Source organism: Lissotriton vulgaris, chromosome 12 (assembly GCF_964263255.1).
Source record: "Lissotriton vulgaris chromosome 12, aLisVul1.2, whole genome shotgun sequence".
Taxonomy (NCBI): domain Eukaryota; kingdom Metazoa; phylum Chordata; class Amphibia; order Caudata; family Salamandridae; genus Lissotriton; species Lissotriton vulgaris.
This window is the reverse complement of record NC_141700.1, coordinates 798,157,440-798,182,037: the sequence shown is the minus strand read 5'-3', so window position 1 is coordinate 798,182,037 and position 24,598 is coordinate 798,157,440. Positions and strand designations below refer to the sequence as shown.

At 44.2% G+C, this 24,598-nt stretch overlaps 1 protein-coding gene across 4 annotated transcripts in view; it reads right to left on the bottom strand.

The window, feature by feature from the left end:
- The window catches only part of CAMTA2 (calmodulin binding transcription activator 2), an 897,177-nt gene that overhangs the window by 17,890 nt on the left and 854,689 nt on the right, over window positions 1-24,598 (bottom strand). For all 4 annotated transcript variants that reach the window (XM_086946206.1, XM_086946207.1, XM_086946208.1 and 1 more), the window contains one exon: window positions 13,554-13,747. In XM_086946206.1, the coding sequence (XP_086802332.1) occupies window positions 13,554-13,747 (194 nt within the window). The remainder of the gene's footprint in view (window positions 1-13,553; window positions 13,748-24,598) is intronic.

The following is a 24,598-nucleotide window of genomic DNA, read 5'->3' as shown; positions in this document are numbered from 1 at the left end:
AGGGTGTCGCCGGTGTTGGTCGAGATTCTGATGGTGTCTTTGTGGATGATGGCGATTCCCCCTCCTACCTCATTGGTGCTGTCTCTGCTGGAGATCTTGTAGCCCTGTGGGATGGCTGTGGCGATGTCCGGTGCAGAGGTGGAGGTCAGCCAGGTCTCCGTCAGGAAGGCGACGTCGGGGGCGGTAGAGTCAAGGAGGTCCCTGAGTTCGATGGCGTGTTTGCGAGCGGAGCGAGTGTTGAGGAGGATGCAGCGGAGGTGGTTGGGTTCTCTGGTTGGTGGTTTGGTAGGCTGGATGCTGGTGAATCTGCAGTTCCAGCCGGCGAAGGTCCGGTAACAGGGGTGGACTCGTTCGGTGTTGAGTGCGTGGAGGGTGCTGGAGTCGTAGTGCAGTCTGGCGTTGCGGGAGGCCCAGGGGTTCTGGCGCTGGGCGCGGTCCAGGCGCAGACGGGCTTGCCTTAGGCGCACCAGCTGCGCGGCCGCCGCGCGATTTCCATAAGAGGCGAAGTGGGAGGGAGGGGCAGCTGGGAGGCGGGAGCGGGGCGGCCAATGAGCGGGCAGGGGAACAGAAGGAAAAAGGGGGCTGGCCGTGGGGGGCAGCGTCGGGGAGCGGGGGCGCACAAGGAGCGCCTAAGAATCCACAAAACAATAGTAGTAATAAATACTAGAAGCAGACAACAATAGCACCGAGAGGAAAAGGAATTCAGAAGCCGGGGCACACCAGCCGCGAACCCTCTGCAGCAATCGGGTCCCAGAGGAGTCGAACGGCGTGGGACGTGGGGTCACTCCCAGCTCATCCTCTCCCTCACCAACGAACCAGACAGGTAGGAATGAAAGACGTCGCCTCTTAGATGAGCACAGCTGCCTAAAGCTGAACTCAAAGAAAACGGAAGTCCTCGTCCTAGGATCGACCCCCTCAGCATGGGACAACACCTGGTGGTCCAGCACCCTCGGCAAACCTCCCACACCCAAAGACCACGCCCGCAAACTCATACTCGACTCCTCCCTCACCCTGCACCGACAGGTCATTGCCGTATCCTCCACATACTTTAACACCTTCCGCAAGACCTTCAAATGGATTCCCCTGAATCCAAAAGGATCATCACCCGCACACTCATAACCAGCAGACTGGACTCCGGGAACGCCCTCTACACCGGAATAAAAAAATCTCTACTTCTCAAACTCCAGACAATCCAGAACGCCACAGCTAGACTGGTCCGCGGCATCCCACGACAACACCACATCACCCAACACCTATGAGAACTCCACCGGCTCCCCGTAGAAAAGATAGTGACCTTCAAGCTCTTCACTCACGTCCACAAATACCTCCACAACATCGGACCCCAATACCTCAACAAGAGACTCTTCTTCTACGCACCCAAGAGAAGCCTCCTATGTGCCTATCTTGCCTGAGCAGGGGGTCGATCCTTCTCCTACATCACAGCCAAGACCTCGAACAAACTCCTGCTCAGCATCAGACAAACCCCCACACTGCAAGCCTTCAGGAAGAGCCTCAAGACCGGGCTCTTCGGATGAGACAAAGCGGAGCGCTAACCCGCCCTCCCCCAGTGCATTGAGACCCTCGCGGGTGAGTAGTGTGCTTCACAAAACCCCCGATTGATTGATTGTTATGGCACTTCACTCCAGAACGTTTGAAATTCTTCCCTCCCTGCCAGTGTGGGCAACAGAAGAGGGGAAAGTAGAGAAGCATGCAGGAGGTTTACACGCTGCAGCAGCTGATTGGTGACCCCCTCTAAACCTAGGGTTGGTGCTTCTGTTCGTGGAAAGTTCTGTGTTACTGTTATTTAAGACCTTATTTATTTATTTATTTAGAAGTTTTCTATAGCGCTAACAAGACCCGAAGGTAGCAGAGCGCTTCACAGTACAGGGAATGAAAAAAGAGAACAACATGACATGTGACAAATAAAAGCGATCAACGAAAGACAATTTGGAAGGAGGAAAAGTTCGGACAGCAGGACTTCTTGGTAACAGGGTTCAGAGTTACCACATAGTTCTGGGGATGCTTGCTGAACCTAGTTACCCACAACCTAGGGAACAGGTAAGGAACAAGGATTTAAGTTGGCTCTTGAATTACGCATAAGACGGTATGGTCCTGATGTGGGGGGGATGGAGTTCCATATTTTGGGGGAATTTCCTGTGAAGGCGCAGTCCGCAGTTCTCTTCTTTCTGGTTTTTGGTAGGATGAGCAGCAGGGAGTTGGAGCTTCTCAGATTTCTAACTTGGCCTGCTTTTTTGACCTTGTTTGCCAAGTATTCTGGTTTGGCGGTATGGAGGGCCTTGTGGGTTAGGCAGGCCGTTCTGAAGGTACTACGCATTTCCACAGAGAGCCATTCGAGTTCTTTGAGTGCGGGGGAGATGTGGTCGGATTTTTTGCAGCCTGTGATCATTCTCGCAGCCGCGTGAAGTGTTGTTTTTAGTGGGGCCAGGTGCGATTTGGGGATGCCTGTTAGGATTGAGTTACCATAGTCCAGTCTTGATAGCACTAGAGATTGTGTGGCTAGTTTGAGGTCCTTGTTGGGAATGTAAGGTTTGATTTTGTTCAGAAGTCTGAGGTTAAAGAATGCACTTTTCGCCGAGTTCTTGATGTGATTTGTCAAGGTTAGTTTGGGGTCTAGGGTGAAACCCAGAGATTTTACGGAGTCAGCAAGCTTGAGATTACCTTTAAGAGCATCGATCGACTTCAGTCGCTCGTGATTTGAGGGTTGTCTTCTTCGTTTGAGATGAGAAGTGTTTCAGTCTTGTCAGGGTTGAGTTTCAGGTGATTCTTTGTCAGCCCATCTTGAACATCATTAAGGACATAATTTTGTCTGTGGCCACTGAGGGGTTTGAACCCTTTGTGCATATATTGATTATCATAAGGTATGTACAACAGTTTCTTCTTTTCTTTTTCTTTTCCCAGAATTACAGCATTCAAAGTCTACATTTATGGAGCAGGGACATGAAAGGTCTTCACCAACTGATACCACTACTGAGCCAGAAGAGGGGTCTGAAAGCAGGTAAAGAGGTTCCTGATCAGGTAGATTGTATTGTCCTTTTAACAGTCCAAGCCGCACAGCTTTAGCTGAGGATGGAGTGAGCGATAATTCCGCAGCTAGTTCCAACAGACGCAAGCCTTTTGGGAGCAGAGGCCTCATGAATAAATGCTGGTAAAATGTTTTTTAAAAATCACCTAAGCGTTCGCTGCTGAAGCTGGTAGGAGATATTTAGTTTGTTATCTTCTCGGATAAGCACCGCCTGGAAAATGAAAATATCAACTGGGGAGATTCTTGCTGGCAGAAAATCTGTTAAGTATGGCAAAAACCTTATTGTGCCAGATGATGATGGTGATCAAGAAGAGACAGAACATATTTCTGGAGTGATGTTCACGCCTCAAAAAATGGTTTGGAAGAGGAGGTATGTCTTAAATGACAAGAGTTTGACCTGAATGCGAGCTAGATCCATGGGGAGAAGTCGTGGTTCTCCTAAGTGACACCTGAGGTCTTGAGAGAGCTTGAGTTCCTAAAGGCCCTAATGGAAGAGGAGACCATGGAAGAGACAACAATGGATGTGGTTGCAAAGAAAGCTGTTCAGCCAGAGCTGGAGATTCCTGTATTACCAGAGAATGACCATCTGAATGGTGAATACACCCTTGAATACTCTGAATCCGATATAGCTGGGTACGTTTCTGCCCTTCATCTTTCTTAACAAGTCTGCAGATTGTATAGATCCCTCCATCTTTTTGGAGCTGACCCAGTCCTTGACAGCGAACATGCTGGCACTGCACCTTGTCTTGAAGGCAACCAGGAGCGATGCCTTCTCCTTTTGGGGCCACTCTGGCGGAGTTCTTAGAAGATGGAAGTAGAGGACGGACCTTCTCTTCACTTGTGCAATGCCCCGGCTCTTTCTGACAGTGCCCCACGCTATCTGCACAACTCCTTGTTTCCATGCAGACAAACCTTCTCCTTGTCTTTCGGGTCTGCCTGCAAATGGTGCTGCAGTGTTTGCACCCTTCTGGAATGTGGCTGTCAAGAACAGTATTCACATATCACGGTGATCTGATTTTGCCTTTCTACTTCCAAAGGCAGGGCACGCTGAAATAGAGATGTCATTTTGCAAAGACAATAAAATACCATAGAAACACTCTAGAGGTCAAAAGATGTTGGGGGAAGTTGTTTTAAACACGTTCTGAAGAGATTTTTCATGCAGTTTAAAGAGCCAAACAAAACTAAGCTCATTGCTCCAAGATCCTGTCTCCAGGAGCTGGATAAAATAATTAAGGTATCTGCCACCCACATTGCATGATAGCATTCTGGAGAGCTGGGAGCCCTTAAAGAGGTAATGCCAGTTTACCTTCTAAAATAGCTGCAGCCAGGCTTTATCATGGCTAGATCTACTGCTCACAACATACAATTATTGCTCGCATTGATGCATCAGCTTAAACCAGAGGTCCCTACAATCAGCTTCTTTTTGGACATCAAAGATGCTTCCAATTCGCTGGACTGGCCTCCTCTGCGTGATCTCATTATTGTATACTTTTCTAACTGCCAGAATCCTGATCACTAACTGGTTCCTGTAGCTCTCATGAGAGCTACGGGACACGGAAGCTCTCGTCTCTGTACCTTTTTAGGTCTCGCCTAGCAGCGCGCATGCGCTGCCTAGGAAAAGACATGTAGCCATGGCTTCGGCTTTTGAGCCAAACACGTGCACGCGCTCCATTGCCTTCAGTGGCAACGCGTGCACGTGTGGCGATTTACTTGCAGGAGCGAGCGCTACCATATGGTAGCGATTATCGCTCCCGCAAGTGAATCGTGCAGGCCCCCCATCTCCCCCCTGCTGCCGCCAGAGGCGCGTGCGCGCCTCCCCCTGCTGCCGCGCGCACTTGTTTTACCAGGGCTGTCTTGGCGTGAACGTTCCATTCAAAGAAAAGGCAGTGAATGTGAGGTGACGTAGAGTAGCCGTTCCTTGCGCCTCCCACACGTCATACTTGTGAAGCTTGACAAAAGGTGCACTGAGCCTTGATATTGAAGTCCATTTGCCTGGGGTGGGGCAGGCATTTTGAGACAACATCTCTTAATCAGATGACAAAGAATGCACTTTACTGACTCATTAACAGCAACTCAGGACATGTTCTTTGAGCTAATCATCCAGCAAGAGATGAGGCAGATAGCAAAGCGCCTTCTTACATCCCTTCTGGTTTTGTATCACCATGTCAAAGTTGCTATCCTCTCATATACATAAAATAAGCCACGAAAAAAACGTATTTGACCATGCGTGCAAGTATGCAAGACTTTTCCTCACAAGTACTTCCGTTTTCAGCTGTCCGTCTTTCGGTTGAAATGTGCCTGCCTCTCTTTGTTACTTAACAATTGTGTAATAAATTGAAGTAATTTAGTGATGCACACAGTCCGGTTCTGGAACATTTGCAACGCCCTATTGCATGATTTTAATGACATGAGAACTGTTGTTGCAAACAATGTACTCCGAGTTCTAATTTAACACAAAAAATGATTAGTTTGAGCGAAACACAGTTCAGTGAAATAAAAGTGTGTAAATTATGACAACACAGTTGATCAGCACGCAATCAGACTTTTGTGTAACGTTTTATGTGTGAATGTACGGACTTCTGTTTATTTTTGTGTACCGACATAGGCAGTAATGTGTTTTGTTGTGTTACATTACGGTATGTTATGTTACACAGTTTTGTGTAGGGAATGTCTTCCATTAATATAGCCTCGCAGTGGTGCTTATCAGTACACAGTATTGTAAAAGGGTCAGAGGTCATATCTAGTTTTTCGATTATACTTTTCTACTTTACTAATTCCTACTAACTCTCAGATCTTCAAACTGGAAAACATATTGTAAAAGCTGTCTGATGCCAGCATACAGTAACCTACTTTCTGACATTGCCTGGAATTGTCTTCCAGTTTACATCTCATTAGACACGAGACAAGCCACGGCCGCAACATCTTCCACCACTGTTAATGTAGTTTTTAAGTAAGGACTGGGCCCGTGCCGCCATATTGAGGGATTAGTTTGACCATATGTGTTAATTCCTAGAAAATAGATTTATTGTCTTTTAATACATCTCGGGCTGCCAGGACAAACAGAATGTCCTCACGGGTCACAAGCCCAGAAGACAGCATTGTGACCCCAAGGATCAGCGCAAAGCCTTTGAGTGGACAGTTAATTCCTCCTTGAACCTTTCATCTGTGAGGTTTGGGTAGGTAAGATGGTTACTTGTAGCCAAATGGTCCTCTCCAACTTCAAAATGAGGACCTGGCGCCGTAATCTTGACCAATCCCTTCGCTGGCCCATTTACTTCACACGGCTTAACCTTCATCCCCTTATCTTCATTTTTAATTCCTAACACCTAAACTGAATGTGACCGGCTTCCATTTGCGGCTCAGGCCATTAATGAACAGCATTTGCTCCGAGGAGCCCTCTCATAATTACATCTGTAGCAGAAGGCGGCATTGTGATGCACAGTGGGATGAGTGCCCTGACGCAGCAGACATCATTACACGTCAAGAGGGAAGTCAAAATGCATCTCGTTCACGTTCCACAGCTTTTCCTTACCAACAGAGGCCCGTCTTTTACTGGAACTGCTATGACTTTCGGGAAGACATTCAATTTGTTGTTGGGTTGCCTGTGCTTCGTGTATGGAAGCTGTTTAATTGCCCATCTTGTTTATCCTCTCCTCTGGTTTCTATTCTTTTTCGTTTTCCTTGTATTGAAGTTATTTTAGTGTTATATTTTTGATTAGTGTGTTATGTGCGAGACAGTCATATAAACTAGACTGTTAGCACTGCGCTCGTGAGAATAGCGCCAAAGAAGCATGGAGGGAATAAGAAAGTCCGATTCGGATCATGAAAGGGCTAATAAAGATACAGAGGTCCTGGTTTAAAAGTTGAGAGATGACGGATATTCTGCAAAGAAACAGGACCCTGGTAAAAAAAAAAACAAGCATTGGCATAGCCAATAGGTCTCGCTTTTGGGACCTTATAAGCATTTAGTTATGCAGCACAATAGCCTTGGTGCAACAATATCAACTGTTGCATGGGTAAACACTTATAAGGTCCCAAAAGCTAGACCTATTGGCTATGCCAATGCTTGTTTGCTATAGCCATGGAGCTCCTGGCATGCAACTGAAGCAACATTATGTGCATAGATCATCCATTTAGTTATGCAGCACAATAGCCTTGGTGCCTTGGTGCAACAATATCAACTGTTGCATGGGTAAACACTTATAAGGTCCCAAAAGCTAGACCTATTGGCTATGCCAATGCTTGTTTGCTATAGCCATGGAGCTCCTGGCATGCAACTGAAGCAACATTATGTGCATAGATCATCCATATTTGTAAAGCGCAAACATATTACCCCTTAAGGTTTCAAGACACTGGGGCAGTCGGGAAGATTAAGTGAGCTACCGCCAGAGTCACATGGCGCTTAGTTGCCGCCAGCACCGGGGATCGAACCGTGAGCCCCAGGGTCCAAACTAGAATGGCTTGGCGATCAAAATAACAATGGATTAAACCCAGATCTGTGACTGGGGGTGAATGTATGACAATGTTCAACATTCAGTCAATCATCTTTTTGTGTTGCATTTTGACCTAAAGAGGGAAGGGTATGCCCAGACGTGGGTCCCATGCTATAAAAACGGTGCATATACTTCTTTGTTTTACATGTCCTGGTAGTGACAAATAGCTAATTTCGTTTTCCCTCGCTGTGGGGCCTTACTCGTCTCACTGGCTAGAATTGGGAATTCCTTAGAATACCTTTAAGCTGTAATTCCAGAGAGGAAAGGAGTAGCCTTTTTATGTTTCTCATCTCTGGAATGGTAATGATAAATCCTCTTTACTGGTAAGGTCAGATTCAACATTACTATTTTAGAAATGCCTCTTTTGGAAAGTGGACATTTCTCTGCTCGTTCTGCTCTGTGTGCTTACATCTGTCTCGAATACATGTCAGGGCTAGGTGACAGACCCCTTTGTGCATTCCTTCTAGACAGCCATAGAAACAGGAAAGGGTTGGGTGTGATTTAGCAGCCATCTGCATTCCGATGGGTCTTCCTGGGAGGAAGGGGCTCACCCTTACCCTTCAAAGGGTAGTGGCCTACTCCATACAAAGGACTGATAACCCCCCACTGGTAGCCTGGAGTGAGGGCTAGGACTAAAAGAGATACTGGTGCACTTCAAAACCACTCTTTAAAGTTTCCCTCACATCAAGGGCACATTTGCGCATAAGTGCTGGGTCTCTGGCCCCATCAAATCAGACACTTTTGGACCTACACCGAATCTCTGTCGGAAGAGCTGTGGTGCTGTTAAAAGGACTCAACTGGACTGTTTTTCTGGAAGGACTGCGGCCCTGCTTGTTGCCCTGCGGCCTGCTGCTCTCTGACTCTGCTGGAAGGAGAGCTGGGCTCTGCCATCCCTCGAAAATGATCCCCAAGGGCTCGTTAGCTAGCCTCCTGTTTCAGAAGTCTCAGGGACACAAAAGACTTCCTGCAGTTTTGTAGGTGCTGCCGGACTCTGCCTTCCGTGAGTCCTCCTTGTGCCTGAGGTTCCCCTACAAGTTCTGGGCCTCAGAAGTGGGTTCTGAAGCGCAGTTCCTGCAAAGTCCGAAGTGAAGCAGTGCTGCCACAGAGCATCTACGAATCAACACTGAACAACACCAGCCTCGCTGTGCAGACTGGGCCCAGGACTCAAGGTACTCTGTTCAGAGGGCCCAAGTGGGTCCCCGTAGATGGCCAGCGCTCCATCGCAGTCGGCCTCAACTTTGGATTTGCCCTGGTCAATTGCGACCTGAAGTTACTTTTTTTGCACTCCCTGTTTCGGAGCGCTTTATTGCATTTATTTTGGCAACCTTAAATATCTCAACTTCTACTTGATAGATTTAGACTATTTGGGCCTTGTTTTACTCAGATATTCTCTGTTTTCCTAAACTGTTGTGGAGTCTTTTTGCAGGGTATTTACTGTGTCGTTGCAGGAGTTATTGCACAAATACCTTACACATTGCCTTCTAAGGTAAGCGTGCCTGCTCTGTGCCAAGTTACCAGGTGACCAGCACTGGCTAATTTGATTGTGTTGTGATTTACCCTGACTAGGATTGTGGTCCCTACTTGGAAAGGGTGCATATCTCTGCCAAGTAAGAGACCTGATTTCTAACACGTGGCAACAAAATTCCCTAGGACAAAGAGGTAGTTATGCTTGATAACTATGTTCCAGACTGTGAATACAAGTGGATCATTGGTATAAATTGCCTTTATTACTGGCAGAATGGCAATCATTAAACTGGTGGTGATGCCCATATTTCTCTATTTATTCTTGAATACATTGATCCCCTGACATACCTTCTAAAATCGAAACTTAGCATGTTCATTTGGGAAGATGGTCAACCAAGGTTCCGCTGGGAGATAATGATGTAGCCACTAGTGAAGGGAGGGAGGACCGGCAGCACCCAATCCTGAGCTTAGGCCTTCTTTGCACTTTACTTATACCCCCAGCCGTTGATACTGCATGCAGTCGTTCAGACAGAGGCCGTAGCTTCAGGTTGAATAAGCACAATAATCTTTTTCACAATTGCCCATATCCCAGGACTGCTGTGGATACTGTGGCAGCACCTACTGGAGCATGGCGAGCTCTAAGTTCTGTCACAGGTTGTCCTTTGCTGTTCTCCAAGAGGGTTCCACTGTTGGATATCCATCACTGTCGAGGCATTAGTGAAATCAACACTCAACAGAAATAACACAAGGAGTTGGGACATTTGTTTCATGAGGGAATATTTCTGACTCTTGAGCAATATTGTGAAAAAGCACCAACAAACATACTTGATAGCTTCCTATATCAGACTACGCCATGCATTGAAGATTTACCTCCCGGCATTCCCTCATGAGCCTAAGTATTTATACCTCTTACACAACTTGCAGATCTTGTGTTCTCAAGGGAATGGGTCTCAAATTTACAAACTTGCCCTGGGAGAGCGGTTACTGGGCTGTGTTTCAGCCAGGGTGCTGTGGGAGAGGGATCAAGGTGATATAGTGGATTATTGTAAATGGTCATATTGCTGTGCTCAGATGGAGACAATCTTAAGGAATTATAAACGCAAGCTCTAACATTTTAAATGTTTCCTAAGACTATGTTACACTCTTACGGGATTACACAGATTTGGTAGCGCTGGGCCAAATGAATGTGCTTGTTGTTATCAGCCTCTGGCAACTTCCTTTCACTTGACATGGGAATGTCAGGACATCACTACTTACTGGGCTGCAGTGTTGGCAGAGGTAATTCGTATTATTGGGTATGACGTCCCTACCACTGTGGATGATGTGGTGCAGGGATAGGTTGCTAAATTACCTAAATCTGCGTTATGTAGGGGGCTTCTACCACTGGCCAAAAGAGACATAGTGCTTTGCTGGATGAAGGGACCACTTACTACATGGGAGTGTTGGTTTAAAAGGCAGCCACAAGTAATACTAGAGAGGAACTATTTCCCGTTATGTTGTCTCTTAGAACCAGAGCCAAGGACATATGGGCCTCACTCCAGGCTTATTTTACCAAATGCAGAATAATAGCTCGAATACAGACTCTATAAGTCCTACAGATAGCAAAGACTGAAGTAGCCATTTGCAAACGGGCACTGGATGATCTGGTGTGTCAGTTATGGCTAGTGAAGTCGCTGGACTATGTTAGGGAAGATTTGTGATCATGCTGTGCATGATTGTACATACATACCTGATGTGATATGCACAATAATGTTGCATTGTAGTAATGTGTGAGAAAGCCTATTTACGTGATGGATGAGATCATTTAATTGTTGCTCACTATTTCGCCTTAAAAAAGGAAAAAAAATATATGGCAACATTGTCCTGATTTCTTCCAACATTAGAACAACGGTTTGTGAATGAGATGGTCTTTGCTTTGAAAGGCTCCATTATACCCACCACAGGTTGGTACTCCCGTGGTATGTTCAAGTGTTGTAGCACATTTTGGCCAGAATTATTTAACTGAATGTGCAGGTAAAAGACACAACATACCCACCTACCTTGTGTGGGTCTGTAACTGTCTTTTTTCTCCCACAGGAGGGGCAGTTGATAAACAAGGAAGGTATTCCAATAGAAAAATATCAGGCAAAATCAGAAAAAATAGGTTCACTCGAAAAAACAGATGTTCAAATTATCAAGTAAAGATAAGAAAATAACAAATGGAATGGAAATTCACAGAAAAACATAGTTGTGAAACCTCTAATGTGTTCTAAGATGCTTCTCACACGGGACGGAAGCCAGTACTATGAATCACGGGTAGTGGAAGGTCCAGGAGCCTTAAAGGGAGAAGTGTGTGTTTTCATATTTTTCAAAGCCAGCCCATCAGGTCACAAGTTTCGTTAAAAGTAGACATTTTTCAGCACTTTGCACCTCAGATCAAGGAATGTAGTCATGAAAAAGCCTTTTCTGGAGTCTTGCAGTCTACATTCTGGAAAAATGGTGCCTTGGATATGCTTTCATAGGGTGATGCTCAGCGTATGGACATATGAACAACTGCACAAGGTATGTTCTGTACACAAATAGACCGCCTTTGACCTGGTTCCCCGAGACCGCCTGTGGACTATATTGGAGGAGATGGGGTTTTCCCCACCAATCTTAAACCTCTTGGCACGCATGCATGATGGTACCTATGCCCGTATTAGATGGGGCTCCCAAGGGCAAAAAAACGATAGGATTCCTGTGAACAGAGGCGTACGCCAGGGGTGCGTGTTAGCCCCAACACTCTTTTCTTTGTTTGTGAATGGTGTGGTCTCTTTTCTGCTTGAAATAAACGCAGATGCTCCGGTTTTGGCGGGCGATAAAGTGCCCACCTTACTTTTTGCAGACGGCACACTGCTGGTCTCGAAAACCCCTGTGGGCCTGCAAAAGTTGCTGAACCACTTCTGTTTGTTTCGTGAACTTAGGGGCCTTGCCATTAACACTTCGAAAACTAAGCTCTTCTATTTCAATCCTAGTAAGTCCTCCAGGCCCACCCTATTTCTTGATGGAGAACCATTGGAGTGTGTAAAAGAATTTGACTACCTGGGAATTAGAATCTCACAAAACTTGAAGTGGCAGCCCCATATTGATAAAATGCTTCTGAATCACAAAAGGGTGGCTGGTGCTTTGGGGCGAGAACATCGTATGTCCACCTCTAAGCCCGTTGCCCCTGCCTTGGATATGTATGCTGCAAAAGCTGTGGGCAGTGCCCTCTATGGTGCAGAGTTGTGGGGTTTTGATTCCATTAGCGGTCTTACCACTTCCGAGAATAAGTTCCTTAGAGAGCTGGTATCCCTTCCAACGGGCAACCCCATCAAACCATTACTGAGTGATCTGGGTCGCCGTTCTATCCGGGACCTAGCCAGGCTACGACCTCTTTTATATTGGGCTAGGCTATGGCGGACCCCAGAGCTCTCTAAATATCTAGATGGTTTGAAAGAGGTCATGAATATTAATGGCTCCCATAAAATCAGCTGGATCCGTAATATTAAGAAGCTTCTGAACGACACTGGCTTACCAATCGATTGGGAGCTTGGAGTTCCCTTATCTAAGCCTGAAATTAAGCGAGTTTATTGGAACTGGGTGGACGAGCAAGATCTAAGGGACCTAAACCAAGGAAGGCTGACCGAAGAGTTTAAACAGCACAAACCCAAGCCTCGTTTGGAGCCTTACTTGGATTTTATCAAAAAACCAAGGGATAGATCCCTATTCATTCAGTTCAGGCTGGGAAACCTACCCGTACATGATTACACCAGTAAGTGGAAGCTCCCGTACCAAACCCCACCTGACTGCCCAATTTGTGAAGGTGTCACTGAAAGTATCGCTCAAGTCCTTTTTGTATGCCCAGCCTATGTAAAACCGAGGCAGAAATGGCTAAAACCTGCGTGCTTATTGCTCGGAACCGGGAATCATTCCGTAGTACTTAGAATACTCAAGACTGATACTAGCACAAGCTTAGTGTGTGGGGTTGCCAAATTTCTGAGCTGGGTTTGGATAATTAGAGCAAAACCTATGAGATGATTCAGTTTTAATTAACCTTTTATTATCCACAAAGCTGCTAATGTTTAATATGCATCTTAAATTATTTATTGTAACATGATTGTTTTTATTGTAACCAATTTTGCAAAATGTAAGATCTATGAATTGTTTTTTTCTTTAGAATTTTAAATTTTGTATGTGCTTTTATGATATTGTGTATATCGAAATAAAGCTTTGATGATGACAAATACACCCACACACACGAAGTGTTCCAGGGTTCACTCGCAGAAGGGAATTATCTAATCTAACCTTTATAACGATCAATAAAGTATATCATTTCTGCCACTGCACTGAGGTATAGTTATGAACGTTTTAAAAGCTTTTAAATCCTATCCCAGGACTATTCAGATCCAGTCATGGGATGGTAAAAGAAAGCAACAGTACGAAAGTATCAATACACAAACGAGACAACAGAATTTTGACTCTGGTCTGTTAAGAGCACTATAAAAAGTATTCACTAATCCAGTTTAGGAAACGCTCCACTGTTGCACCCTTACTTGATTTTCTGCTGCATGGATGATCCCGGTCGGTGCCCCTGCTTCAGCTTTTCATACTCCTTGTAGCTGCGATAGTACTGCTGGATTAGCACCGCTGCTCGCCTGCTCTGCTGGAACTTTTTCTGTTCGTAATAGCTACGAAATTTGCTCTGGATCAAAATGGCTGCCTGAGTCATTTTCTTGTAAAGTGCATACTGTGGAAAGAAGGAAAAGGGACATCACACTGCAAGTTAAAAACAGAAAAGCAGGTAAAAGACACATTTTCCAGGTCTTGGACAAGCTCTTCACTCAAGTAGGAAGATCTGAAGGAAAACAGACAGGTGTGTATAGAAGGAAACAGAATGGAAGAGAAAAACGTTTGAAGAAAAAATACAAGAAAGATTGTAAAACTTTGAGAAGGACCAAAACAGAAAAGGAGAAGAGAACGAATAATGAAAACGGAGGAAGGAATGAAAGGGTGGGAACAGTGGGAAAGATTGAGCGAGAGTGAAAGAAAAGGATGAGCTGAAAGGAAAGAAAAATACATAATGGCAAAATTTTGGAAGGAAATTAGAAAGAAACAAAGGAATTTAAGGTACCACTAATTCTCTGAAGAACAAACTATACCATCACTCGATCCTCCCCAGGTTTGTAAATTGGGGAAGCCTTCAGGTATGTGAACAGGTTAGAAGATAGTCCTTCGATGAGGGCTATTTATTTCTGAAAGTATGCCAGTACTGAGATTGCATTCAGTAGGTTCAATATTTAATCCAGGGCCTGATTTGGAGATTTTCTGGAGTGATATCTAAATATAGAGAAGAATCCACTGGATACATTTCCTAAATACTACTATCCCAGGGTGGAGGAAATTCAACTGGTGGGTTCCCTACCTTATATTATTGCCTCAAAACATAGAACGCAACAAGTCTAAAAAAAACACTTATAAATTATGAGTTCTAAAATAGATATTTTGAAAAAGGAACACTGCCATAAGTGTTTGTTCCCAAAGTATAATAAAATAAGGACTGTGTTGAAGGGGTTAAGGATGAAGATGTTAAAGCTATGGGTACAGGGTGGGGGTTAGGGGCTAATGGGCTAAGAGTATGGAATTAGGGATCTAAGGGTTAAGTGTATACTGTTAATGACTGCCAAATAGCATTAAGAGTGTGGAGAACAGGCTTAAGTGTCTGGGGCTTAGTGTTTAAGGGTTATAGAGGTATGGCACTGGGTTAATTTAGGGTGTACGGTTATGGCTTGGAGTATTGGGTTGCCAGTTTGGTATATAGTGTTAAAGGGTATAATGGCTGAGGGTAAGAGTAAAAGTTTACAGTAGATGATTAGGGGTAAGGTGGTACAGGATAAGGGGCTAGGTAATAGGCGTAAAGACTACGGGTTTAGGGGTTACGTTCATAGTATATTGGCTTACGGGTATAGAGTGGAGAGTACGGGATAAAAAGCTTTGGCGTACAGAAGTTACAGGTTAAGGGGTAGGGCATTAAGAGTACATGGTTAATATCTAGGATTGCATCTGGTTAATGAAAGTTGGAAATGTGTTTAATGTCATTGGGATGAAAGTTTTTAGCCTACTTATATCGGAAAACAATGTGGTATTTGTCATAGTAACACTGCATTTAATTTTAACGTCATATAATTTTAGGTGCTAAACAAACTGATGCAATTTTGCCATAAAAAATAAATAGTTTTTTTTGTATATCGGAGGATTTTCAATCCCCACTGAACTAAAAAGTTAGGTCTAAGTCCCGAGAAACAAAATGGGTACTTACCTGTAAGAGTTGTTTTGCAGCTTTAAGAATTTTTTTGATCACATGTTGTACATTTAATCTGCCATCTAATAGTAGGGTCTGGAATTCTCCTCATCGTCAAGGACCATTTGTTGCCGTGTCCTTCCTCTTGTGAAATCAGTAGCCCTGGAAGTCCATGTGTCTGGTCACCATGTTCAGATTAGTTTGGGTCTTTTTTTTCAACTTCTTGTGGCTTCCTACCTGCTTTCCAAGGTCCTCCCATGTGTTATTCTCAAGGCACCTCATTTCTCAGGAGGTGGGATGAGAGCATGTGAATCCCAAAAATTCAACATGTAACCGTTTTGTTTTGCAGCTGAAATCTTTTCCGGATTCGCGTTCTTTATATTGATTTTTTAGTTGTATTAATTTGAAAGAAATGTACCCTAGTAGATGTACCCTAGTATATGTCGTTAATAGAAAAGAAGTGTTCAGCTGAAATGCAAGTGTCGCACCTTTATTCCCTCGCAGAGTGAGCCCTTGGTTCCTCCTGCAGTGCCACTCTGGCTTTCTTGAAGCATTCAGTATTGTCTGTCCCATCCATCTTGGAATGGTTCTCTTCGACACAGGCAAACCTGAGGAAAGGAAGAACTAGTTCCTTTCCTGGTTGATTTGTTTTCCCTGCACGTTCCACATGACTGCCCCTTGCACCTCTACTGTGTGCAATGCTCTTCTATACAAGGCGTTGACTGCTAGTTATCTTGGAAGTGTGTGATGACCTTGGGAAGGAACTGCAGATGTGCACTCATTACCACTCTGTCACTGTGTATTTGTGAGGTGCCTGGATTCCAAGTCCTCAAGAGTCACACCTGGAAGAGGCTATACTATGAAGTCTGAACACACAAGTATCCTATGGACCCGACGTTCTGCCCTTTTAATCACAATACACGCTGTAATACACTTATGAGTCATGATTCGTCTGCATTGTGTTTACTGTACTTATAATAATGTAGATAGAATAATGAGCAAATATGATCACACTAATTATTTTGCATAAGCTCCATTATATTGAGCAAAACTGACAATTATTAGATAATGACTACTTCTAATCTCGATTTGTAGCTTTCCTTAATTAACTATTGAGTGTTCAATATAAATTACTATGGTTATACAAAAATATGTTTGATACATTATATGGTATCAGTGACTAATTGAATGTATTTTAATGACAAGAGAATCTATTTAGAAATAATGGAATGTTTTGTATTAAGAAAAATTAAGAGTATTCCTTTGTAAGGCTTTTTGTATTTCGGTGCCACAGTGACAGCGTTGATTTTAAAATAATGGTTTCAATTAAATTTTTGCTAATATGAAGCAATTTGTTTTGTAGCCCTGAAGAAGTCCAGAGTGGATGAAACGCATTGACTTTCTCTACAATTCGATTTTAAACATTGATGAACAGTTTGAACAATAAAGAATGAAAAGCTTTTTGCCATTTGGACTGCATGATTCTCTTGACATATAAAGACTAATATTCCGGACCCGATGTGATTTCATATTGGAAGGACTGTGATGAACAAAGTTGTTACATGGTTCAATGATTAACTAGAGTGATTGCAATAAACCAGAATATATTACTGGGTAAGGGGTATATGGTGAGTGATCCTATAGTCCTCGTGCATTCAGTCTCAATCTTTAGAATTACTTTGGCTTTTTGTCATAACACGGGATAGGGTTTATGTGCGGTGATTTTCAGTGTCTCAGTCACCCATTGTAAATCATTTATTACTTTTGCTCTTCGTCATTTTTTTACAACTTTTATAAACATTAAGCAGACAATTATTGATACCTGTGTTTAAGGTAAACCAGCTTTGTTTGTTCTCAAAGATGTTAGGTTCACCAACTATATGTAAGGCTTTGGGGCATTGAGATATCAGAAATCCTTGATTTTTAAATTCTGGTTCTGTTGCTTTATTAATACGTCCTTGGAATTTAGTTGCTTGTCTAATAAGTGCCTACTTCTACCTTCTGATACATCTTTTATTTAAGTTGCATTGCCAGGGAGTCATTGCCTTCAAAGATGCAGGCTCTCGAAAGGCATTCACTGTTTTGTCGATGATGCTTGGAAGCACTGGAGATAAAGATTCCTCTTCTTGGTTGTCATGATGGTTTGTAGAAGAAATCAAGACTCCGCCTGTTCCTCCTCTAGTTGTACCCCATAAGTGTTTGCTGCACGTTTTATTTGCGAGTTGTATAAAGATAGTTTGTCTGGCGATGACTGCCGTGAAGGATAAGCGTCCACTCCCTTCCCCAGACAGTTGGTTTTGAGATCTTCCCAAATCTCCATGACAAACAGGACATCAATTTGTACCATTTGTGTTGCTTTTGTAATTGCAAATGGGGCAAATAGAATTTGCACAAGGGCAAACATTGCACAAACTGATTTCACATCTCTTTTCCTAAAGACAGATAAGAAGTTAGCAGGTTAATCAGTTTGTTGCATTTGTATTACAAAAGCAACAATAACAGAAAGGATCAGTTTGCTCTGTCTTATTTATTAAACAGGTTGCTGATACATACACTAACAGGTCTTTGTTAAAAAGTATTACTAATTTTAAATTGTTTGTAAGCAATGCACGTGTTATAAATGATTTCAAAATTACTTTTGCCCGATATTAAAAAAAGTGTCTGTATTATGGATTGTTGCAAACTCTGTTTTGTAATACAGAAGCAGCAGAGAGGATGCAAATGGGTTTGTCCATTTGTTTTTGCACCTGGATGAATGTCCTATAGAATGGCCTAAATATGTACCAACTTTTATTGTACAGTTAGTGGTTACCACAATTCTGCAGGCCGAGATTCACAGGCCGCGAGTACTTTTCGGTCACTTCTATTTGACCCATTCCAGTCTTCTGGCAACAGAATATATATTGCTTATTTTCCTGCTGGGTTGGTGTTGGGGTGTGCTTGTGTAGGTTAGGGGAACAAGTGTGTGGGAGGGTGAGCACGCAGCCCTGCAATGAAATGATTCCCTACTGTCTCCTTCTAGCCAGTCCTGTACATGACTATCAAGTCTGCTCATAATGGATAAGTGCTCTACTTCTGCTTCTCCTGCAGACTACACACATTAAAATGAGTGCAGCTCTCACTATAGGATTTCGGTACTTCTTTTAATCTTTTTGGAGGTATTTCTCCAGAAAAGTAAACACTTCAATAGGAGATGCTTAGTCTAGTGATCGGCCTACAACTCTAGTGCTTGGCTGAGGATCATGGGCCTCTGGGAACAGCCCAGACCTTTTTGTAGGAAACTGTAACCAATTGTGGCCAGCTCAAAATGTAAACCTGTCTCCGAAATGTGTTCTCAAACCTGGAAAAGCCTGCATCCTTTAAAAGTCCGGGTGGGCTACTGTTCCTGAGGAGGAACTCACATAGTGATGATGAAATGCTTGCAAAGCTCTCGGCCACAGGTAATCTTTCAGGAAGTATTCCAGTACGAAGATTTTCACCCATTAAGCCTCTTCAGTCAGGGACTACTTTATGCAAATCAGATTGAATCCTGATTTAATAAGAACAGCCCGCCCTGCTCGAATAGCCCAACCAAGTACCCAACAAATAGGATGAAAAGCAAGCCCAGACTGGTTTCAACCTACATTGGCAACATCAGTGACGTAGGGCTCGACTCCTATGGCACAGTGAACCAGAAAGCCATGCCTGGGCACACGTGTCACACTTACAGCACCACACCTTTTGTTTAGCTTGGAACTACTGTCCCTAAGTCAATATGGATGGTACAATGGACACCCGCATGTGGAAAGACAGCGGGCAGTAATAGTAAAAACCACAAATGGCACCAGCAACCATGTAATCTGCGATGATAGTTCAAGAAGGAAAGCAAGGTGCCTAGATAGGCCCAGTTGTCTTTAATCTCCAGCAATGTCTAAGTTTAATTTCAACAAGCCTTGCATATCAATCGGTGGACACTGCTTTGAGGTGCTCAAGGGAACTTTGACCACAGTGAAGGCACTTGGAAGCTCTACAGTCACACAGAAACCTATGACACCCCTTTCCGGTAGTGCTGTTGGTACGTGTACTCCTAAATCCCAAATACTCCAAGGAGGAGGACGATTTGGGAATCACAATCAGAGGGCCAGAGCCTTTTTTGTGTTTCTATAAGATAGTTCAACTTAGGCCATGAAGCCAGCACAGCCCTGCCACTACAAATCTTCCATTGCTTGTGGTCCTTGAAGCCAATTTGCCTAGGAGTGGAAACTGCACCTTGCCAACGAGCCACAAGCAGGGTAAACTGGCACTGAGCTTGCCTGTGTTTCTGTGAAGATGTAAGGAGGCCTAGCACTTCAGCAGGACGACTCCTCTGACACAAGCACAAGAATGAAGAGTAATTGGGCCCACTCAATCATACAGACACAACATGCCAAAGATGTGTTTGATATTTCCCGGGTGCTACGGAAACAAATAATGGACGGAATGCTGAATGAATCATACATTCACCCCCAGTCAAGAGATCTGGGTTAAATCCATCGTTCTTTTGCTCAACATGCCACCCCAGTTTAGACCCAGCCATCTGCAAATCAGTCTTGACCCTGTGCCTCATAGGAACAGTCCAGACCGAACTGCCAAGCCAGGTCCTCCTTGGACCAGAAAAAAGCATCCGGTGACCGGTTTCTGGGTAACACCGTTCTTCAGCCAGGATAGTTTGAATCCAGTGGCACAGTGAGCAGGGGATCCATATCTGGGCATACTCAGGGAGCAGGTGGTAGAGCCATAAGAGGAGACTGAGGATGCCGAGGTGCAGGCAATGCCACTTAGCATCCCTACATTGCTGGCTATCAGTGGCAAAGACTCTAACCCTGATCCATCCACATCACAAGGACACACAAGTACACCAGTAAAAGCCTCCCACACCACTGTAAAAACAGCTAAGATGGCTCCCAGAACCCCACTGCCCTCGGGAAATGGTGGTGTCTGAAAACAGGCTAAGAAGCAGACTCAAGTCTCTCTGCCTGTAAAAATTCGACAAGCAATGAAATCTTTATAAGTTGCCTCAGTGCAGGTACCGAAAAGGATAATGTTACATACCCAGTAAGCATTTGTTCTTGGCATGTAGAGCTGGAGATTTCAATGCTTTGCATACTCCTGCCATCTAGGGCTGGGTCCGGATGTTTGCAAGTTGTTTTTTCTTGAAAAAGTCTTTCCTTGACCCAAGGTAATATGCCTCCTCCTTTCGGTGATAGTGCGCATGACCATCGACTCCATTGTTAAGACTGTTTTCCCGCAAGAGGGTGAGAATGGAGAAGTAAGTGTAGAATAGAGATGTCCATGCGTATACATGTATAATGAAGAACTGCAACACGTACAGGTACCCGGGGAGGTGGGTGGGCTCTACATGCCAAGAACAGATGCTAACTGGGTAAGTAACATTATCAGTTCGCGGCATGTGTGCTGTAGATACACATGCTTTGCATAGACTACAAAGCAGTATAATTCCAAAGCGGTGGCTAACCTGTAGATATTTTAGTTGTTTGAAATAGTGTTTGAAGTACTGCCTGGCATACATTAGCTTGCTGACGTACTAACACATCTACACAATAGTGTTTGGTAAATGTGTGTGGTGTAGACCATGTAGCTGCATTACATATGTCCGCTTGAGAGATGTTACCTAAAAAGGACACAAAAGCCGCTATTTTGCGAGTGGAATGTGCTCTAGGGGGAATGGATAAAGTTCTTTTAGCTTTATCGTAGTATGTTTGAATGCATTTAACAATTCATCTTGCAATACCAGATTTAGAGATGGATTGCCTTTGTGAGGTGAAACAAAAGCTACCAAAAGTTGTTCTGTTTTGCTAAAGTCTTTTGTTCTATCTATGTAGTACAATAAAGCTCTTGTAACGTCACACGCTTGAAGAGCAAAATCTGCTACAGAATCAGGATGAGGAAAAAAAAAGTAGCTCAACCGACGGGTTTATATGAAAAGCAGAAACCACTTTGGGAAGGAATTTAGGGTTGGTTCGTAGAAATACCCTGTCTTTGTGTAGCTGATAGAAGGGTTATTCTAAGGTTAATTCCTATAGCTCACTAACTCTCCTCAGTGATGTGATGGCAATGAGGAAAGCAACCTTCCATGAGAGAAATTGCAAGGGGCACTTATGTAAAGGTTCAAAAAGTGGACACATGAGCCCTGTGAGAACCATGTTGACATTACACACTGGGGCAGGAGGAATCCTTGGTGGTATTAGTCTTTTCAATCCCACCATGAAAGCTTTGATTACTGGAACTCTGAAATAGTGACAGATGTTGCCTGTTTTGCAAATATGCAGCTACTGCTGCAAGGTGCAAACAGATAGATGTATAAGATAGTCCAGTTTGCTGTAAGTGTAACAGATAACAGTAGAAGCATCTAAAGGATTGATTTTGTTATTGCAGTATGCAACACATCTTTACAGTCAGTCAGCCATAGGCCATAAAAGCATTAAAAAACAGTACCAAACATTTTAGCAAAATACTGTTTGGTATAATATATCATCATAAAAATCTATATACATTGTTGTTGTATTTTATAGGTGCGACATTTCCTGTAAGCAAGCTTTGACTGCTTTCTCAGATTAGCTCTCCCGTATCTGCTCATGGTGCAAATCTTTTCCACTTTGCTGCAGCAAGGTCTGGTGGTAGGCCTCCTTGCTTCTTTTAGAATATTCATACAGTCTGGTGGTAAATTGAAATAACCAAACTCTATGACTTAAGGAGCCATACCGCTAAGTTCAGTTCTTTGGGATTTCGATGCTTGATTTTGCCATGGATTTGTGTGAGGAAACTAGAGGTGAGGCTAGTGACAGCTCCAACAGGCTGACGGGCCATGTGGGAGCTACTAGAATTAGTGTGAGGGATGTTTGCCTGAGCTTCCGAACTAGACACGGAATGAGCGGGAGAGGCGGAAAAGCGTAGGCAAATCTACCGGACCATTGCATTGTTGTTTGAAAGCGGGTGTGTGAATCTGGAGCCGAAGCTTGGGCATTTTGCGATTTCTGCTGTGGCAAACAAGTCTACTTGTGGGAATCCCCATTGTTAAAAGTACAGAAGGAGATCTTGGGGATGAAGAAAGCCACTCGTGAAATTGCTGTCTCCTTCTGCTGAGAAGGTCGGCAATTTGATTGTTTACTCCTGGTAGGTGTTCCCCCAGAAGAAAAATGATGTGCTCGATCGCCCAATTCCAAATGGCTTGAGCGAGTCTTGATAGTTAGAGAGAGTGTGTCCCCCCTGCTTTTGTACATATTATTTTGCAGCCATGTTGTCTGTTGGGACTAGGACAGTTTTGCGTATGAAGTGAGGTTGAAATGCTTTGAACAACAGAAAATAGCTAGAAGCTCTAGATAGTGATGTGGAGGCTTTTGTGTTTGTTGCTCAACCGGCCTTGTATTGTGTAATCTTGGTGATGAGTACCTCAACCTGTCAGAGATGCGTCTTCTGTGAGCAAGATCTGTTGAATAGGATCGATGATATGTTTTGTGGGTCCCACCACTACAGAGAGTGATGGGTACGGCTGTCTACCAACACTAGATCGGTTAATTGACCCTGCGACTGATTCTACTGACATGCCAAGCACTCTTGTAGGGGACACATGTGAACAGTAAGGGCCTGTGGAGGGAGTTCCATAGGGCGGTGAGGCGAGGCGGGGGAGGGACAGGGTGGCGGGTAGTAAACACCGGAATATGGAAGAACGGAGGTAAGTAAACAATTAAATACATAAAACGAATTTCGGTGCACGTGCTGCATCGCATTTTGCCGAAAATATCAGGCGTGTCTTCGATGCTCTGACGCTGCATCTCTCGACGTCGAGCTTGACAATCGCGAAGAGTTTTCTTCGATCGAAATGATCTGCATGCGCCACAGTCTTCTGCCTTGTGCTCCGGAGACAAGCACAAGTTACACATTGTGTGAATCAGTGTGCGGCTTCTTCGCGTGGCACTGTGGGCAGAATTTGAATGGTGTCCGTTCTATCGACGGAGAGCTGATCTGACTTGGTTAGGCCTGAAGGAATTCCACAAAGCCTTCCAATCGAAAAGTAGATTCCGTTGACCGAAAGGATACATGGAGAAGTGGAAAACGCGTACAAAATAATACAGTCAAGGGTAGGGAGGATTGTGAGTCCGATCCATCAGCGGAGAGCTGACCGAGCGCGGTTAGGCCTGGAAGGAAGCCAACAAGGTTTTCCAATCTAAGGTTGGTTCCAATGTTGAAACAACAAGCAGAGAAGTGGGAAACGCGTCTGGAAACAATTCAGTCGAGGGTAGATTGCAAAGTACCTGAAGAAAGATTTCGAACCGGAGCGCAGCAATACACGTCTGAACCCGATGGCAGAAAAAACAATTTACCAATGGAGTCGATGACCATGCACACTATCACCAAAAAGGGGAGCCAACTTACCTCGTGACTAGGAAAACTTCAAAGAAAAACAACTTTCAAACATCCGGACCCAAAACTACATGTAAAGCATGTTAATCTACAGCACACAAGTCTTGAACATCCAGATTCTGCGACTTGGAAGCACTGCCTGGAGACCCTCACGGGTGATTAGCAGCACTTTAAAAGTCCTGTTTGATTTGAGAGTGAGATGCAAACACTGCTTCTCATTTAAGGAAGGTTGTATATACAAATGCGGAGCACACAGTGCTTCTCATGTAATGAGGGTTGTATTTACAAGTGTGGCGCGCACACTGCTTCTCATCTAATGAGGGTTGTATATGAGAGTGCCGTGCACACACTGCTTCTCATCTAATGAGGGTTGTATATGGAGTGTGGTGCGCACACTGCTTCTCATCTAATGCGGGTCGTATATGGATGTGTGGTGCACACACTGCTTCTCATCTAATGAGGGTTATATATGGGAGTGTAGCGCACACTGCTTCTCATCTAATGAGAGTTGTATGAGAGTGTGGTGCGCACGCTGCTTCTCATCTAATGTGAGTTGTATATGAGAGTGCGGCACACACTGCTTCTCATCTAATGATGGTTGTATATGGGATTGTAGCGCACACACTGCTTCTCATCTAATGAGGGTTGTATATGAGAGTGCGGTGTGCACAATGCTTCTCATCTAATGAGGGTTGTATATGGAGTGTGGTGCGCACACTGCTTCTCATCTAATGAGGGTTGTATATGAGAGTGTGATGTGCACACTGTTTCTCATCTAATGAGGGTTGTATACGAGAGTGGGATGTGCACACATTGCTTCTCGTCTAATGAGGGTTGTATATGAGAGTGCGGTGTGCACACTGCTTCTCATCTAATGAGGGTTGTATATGGATGTGTGGT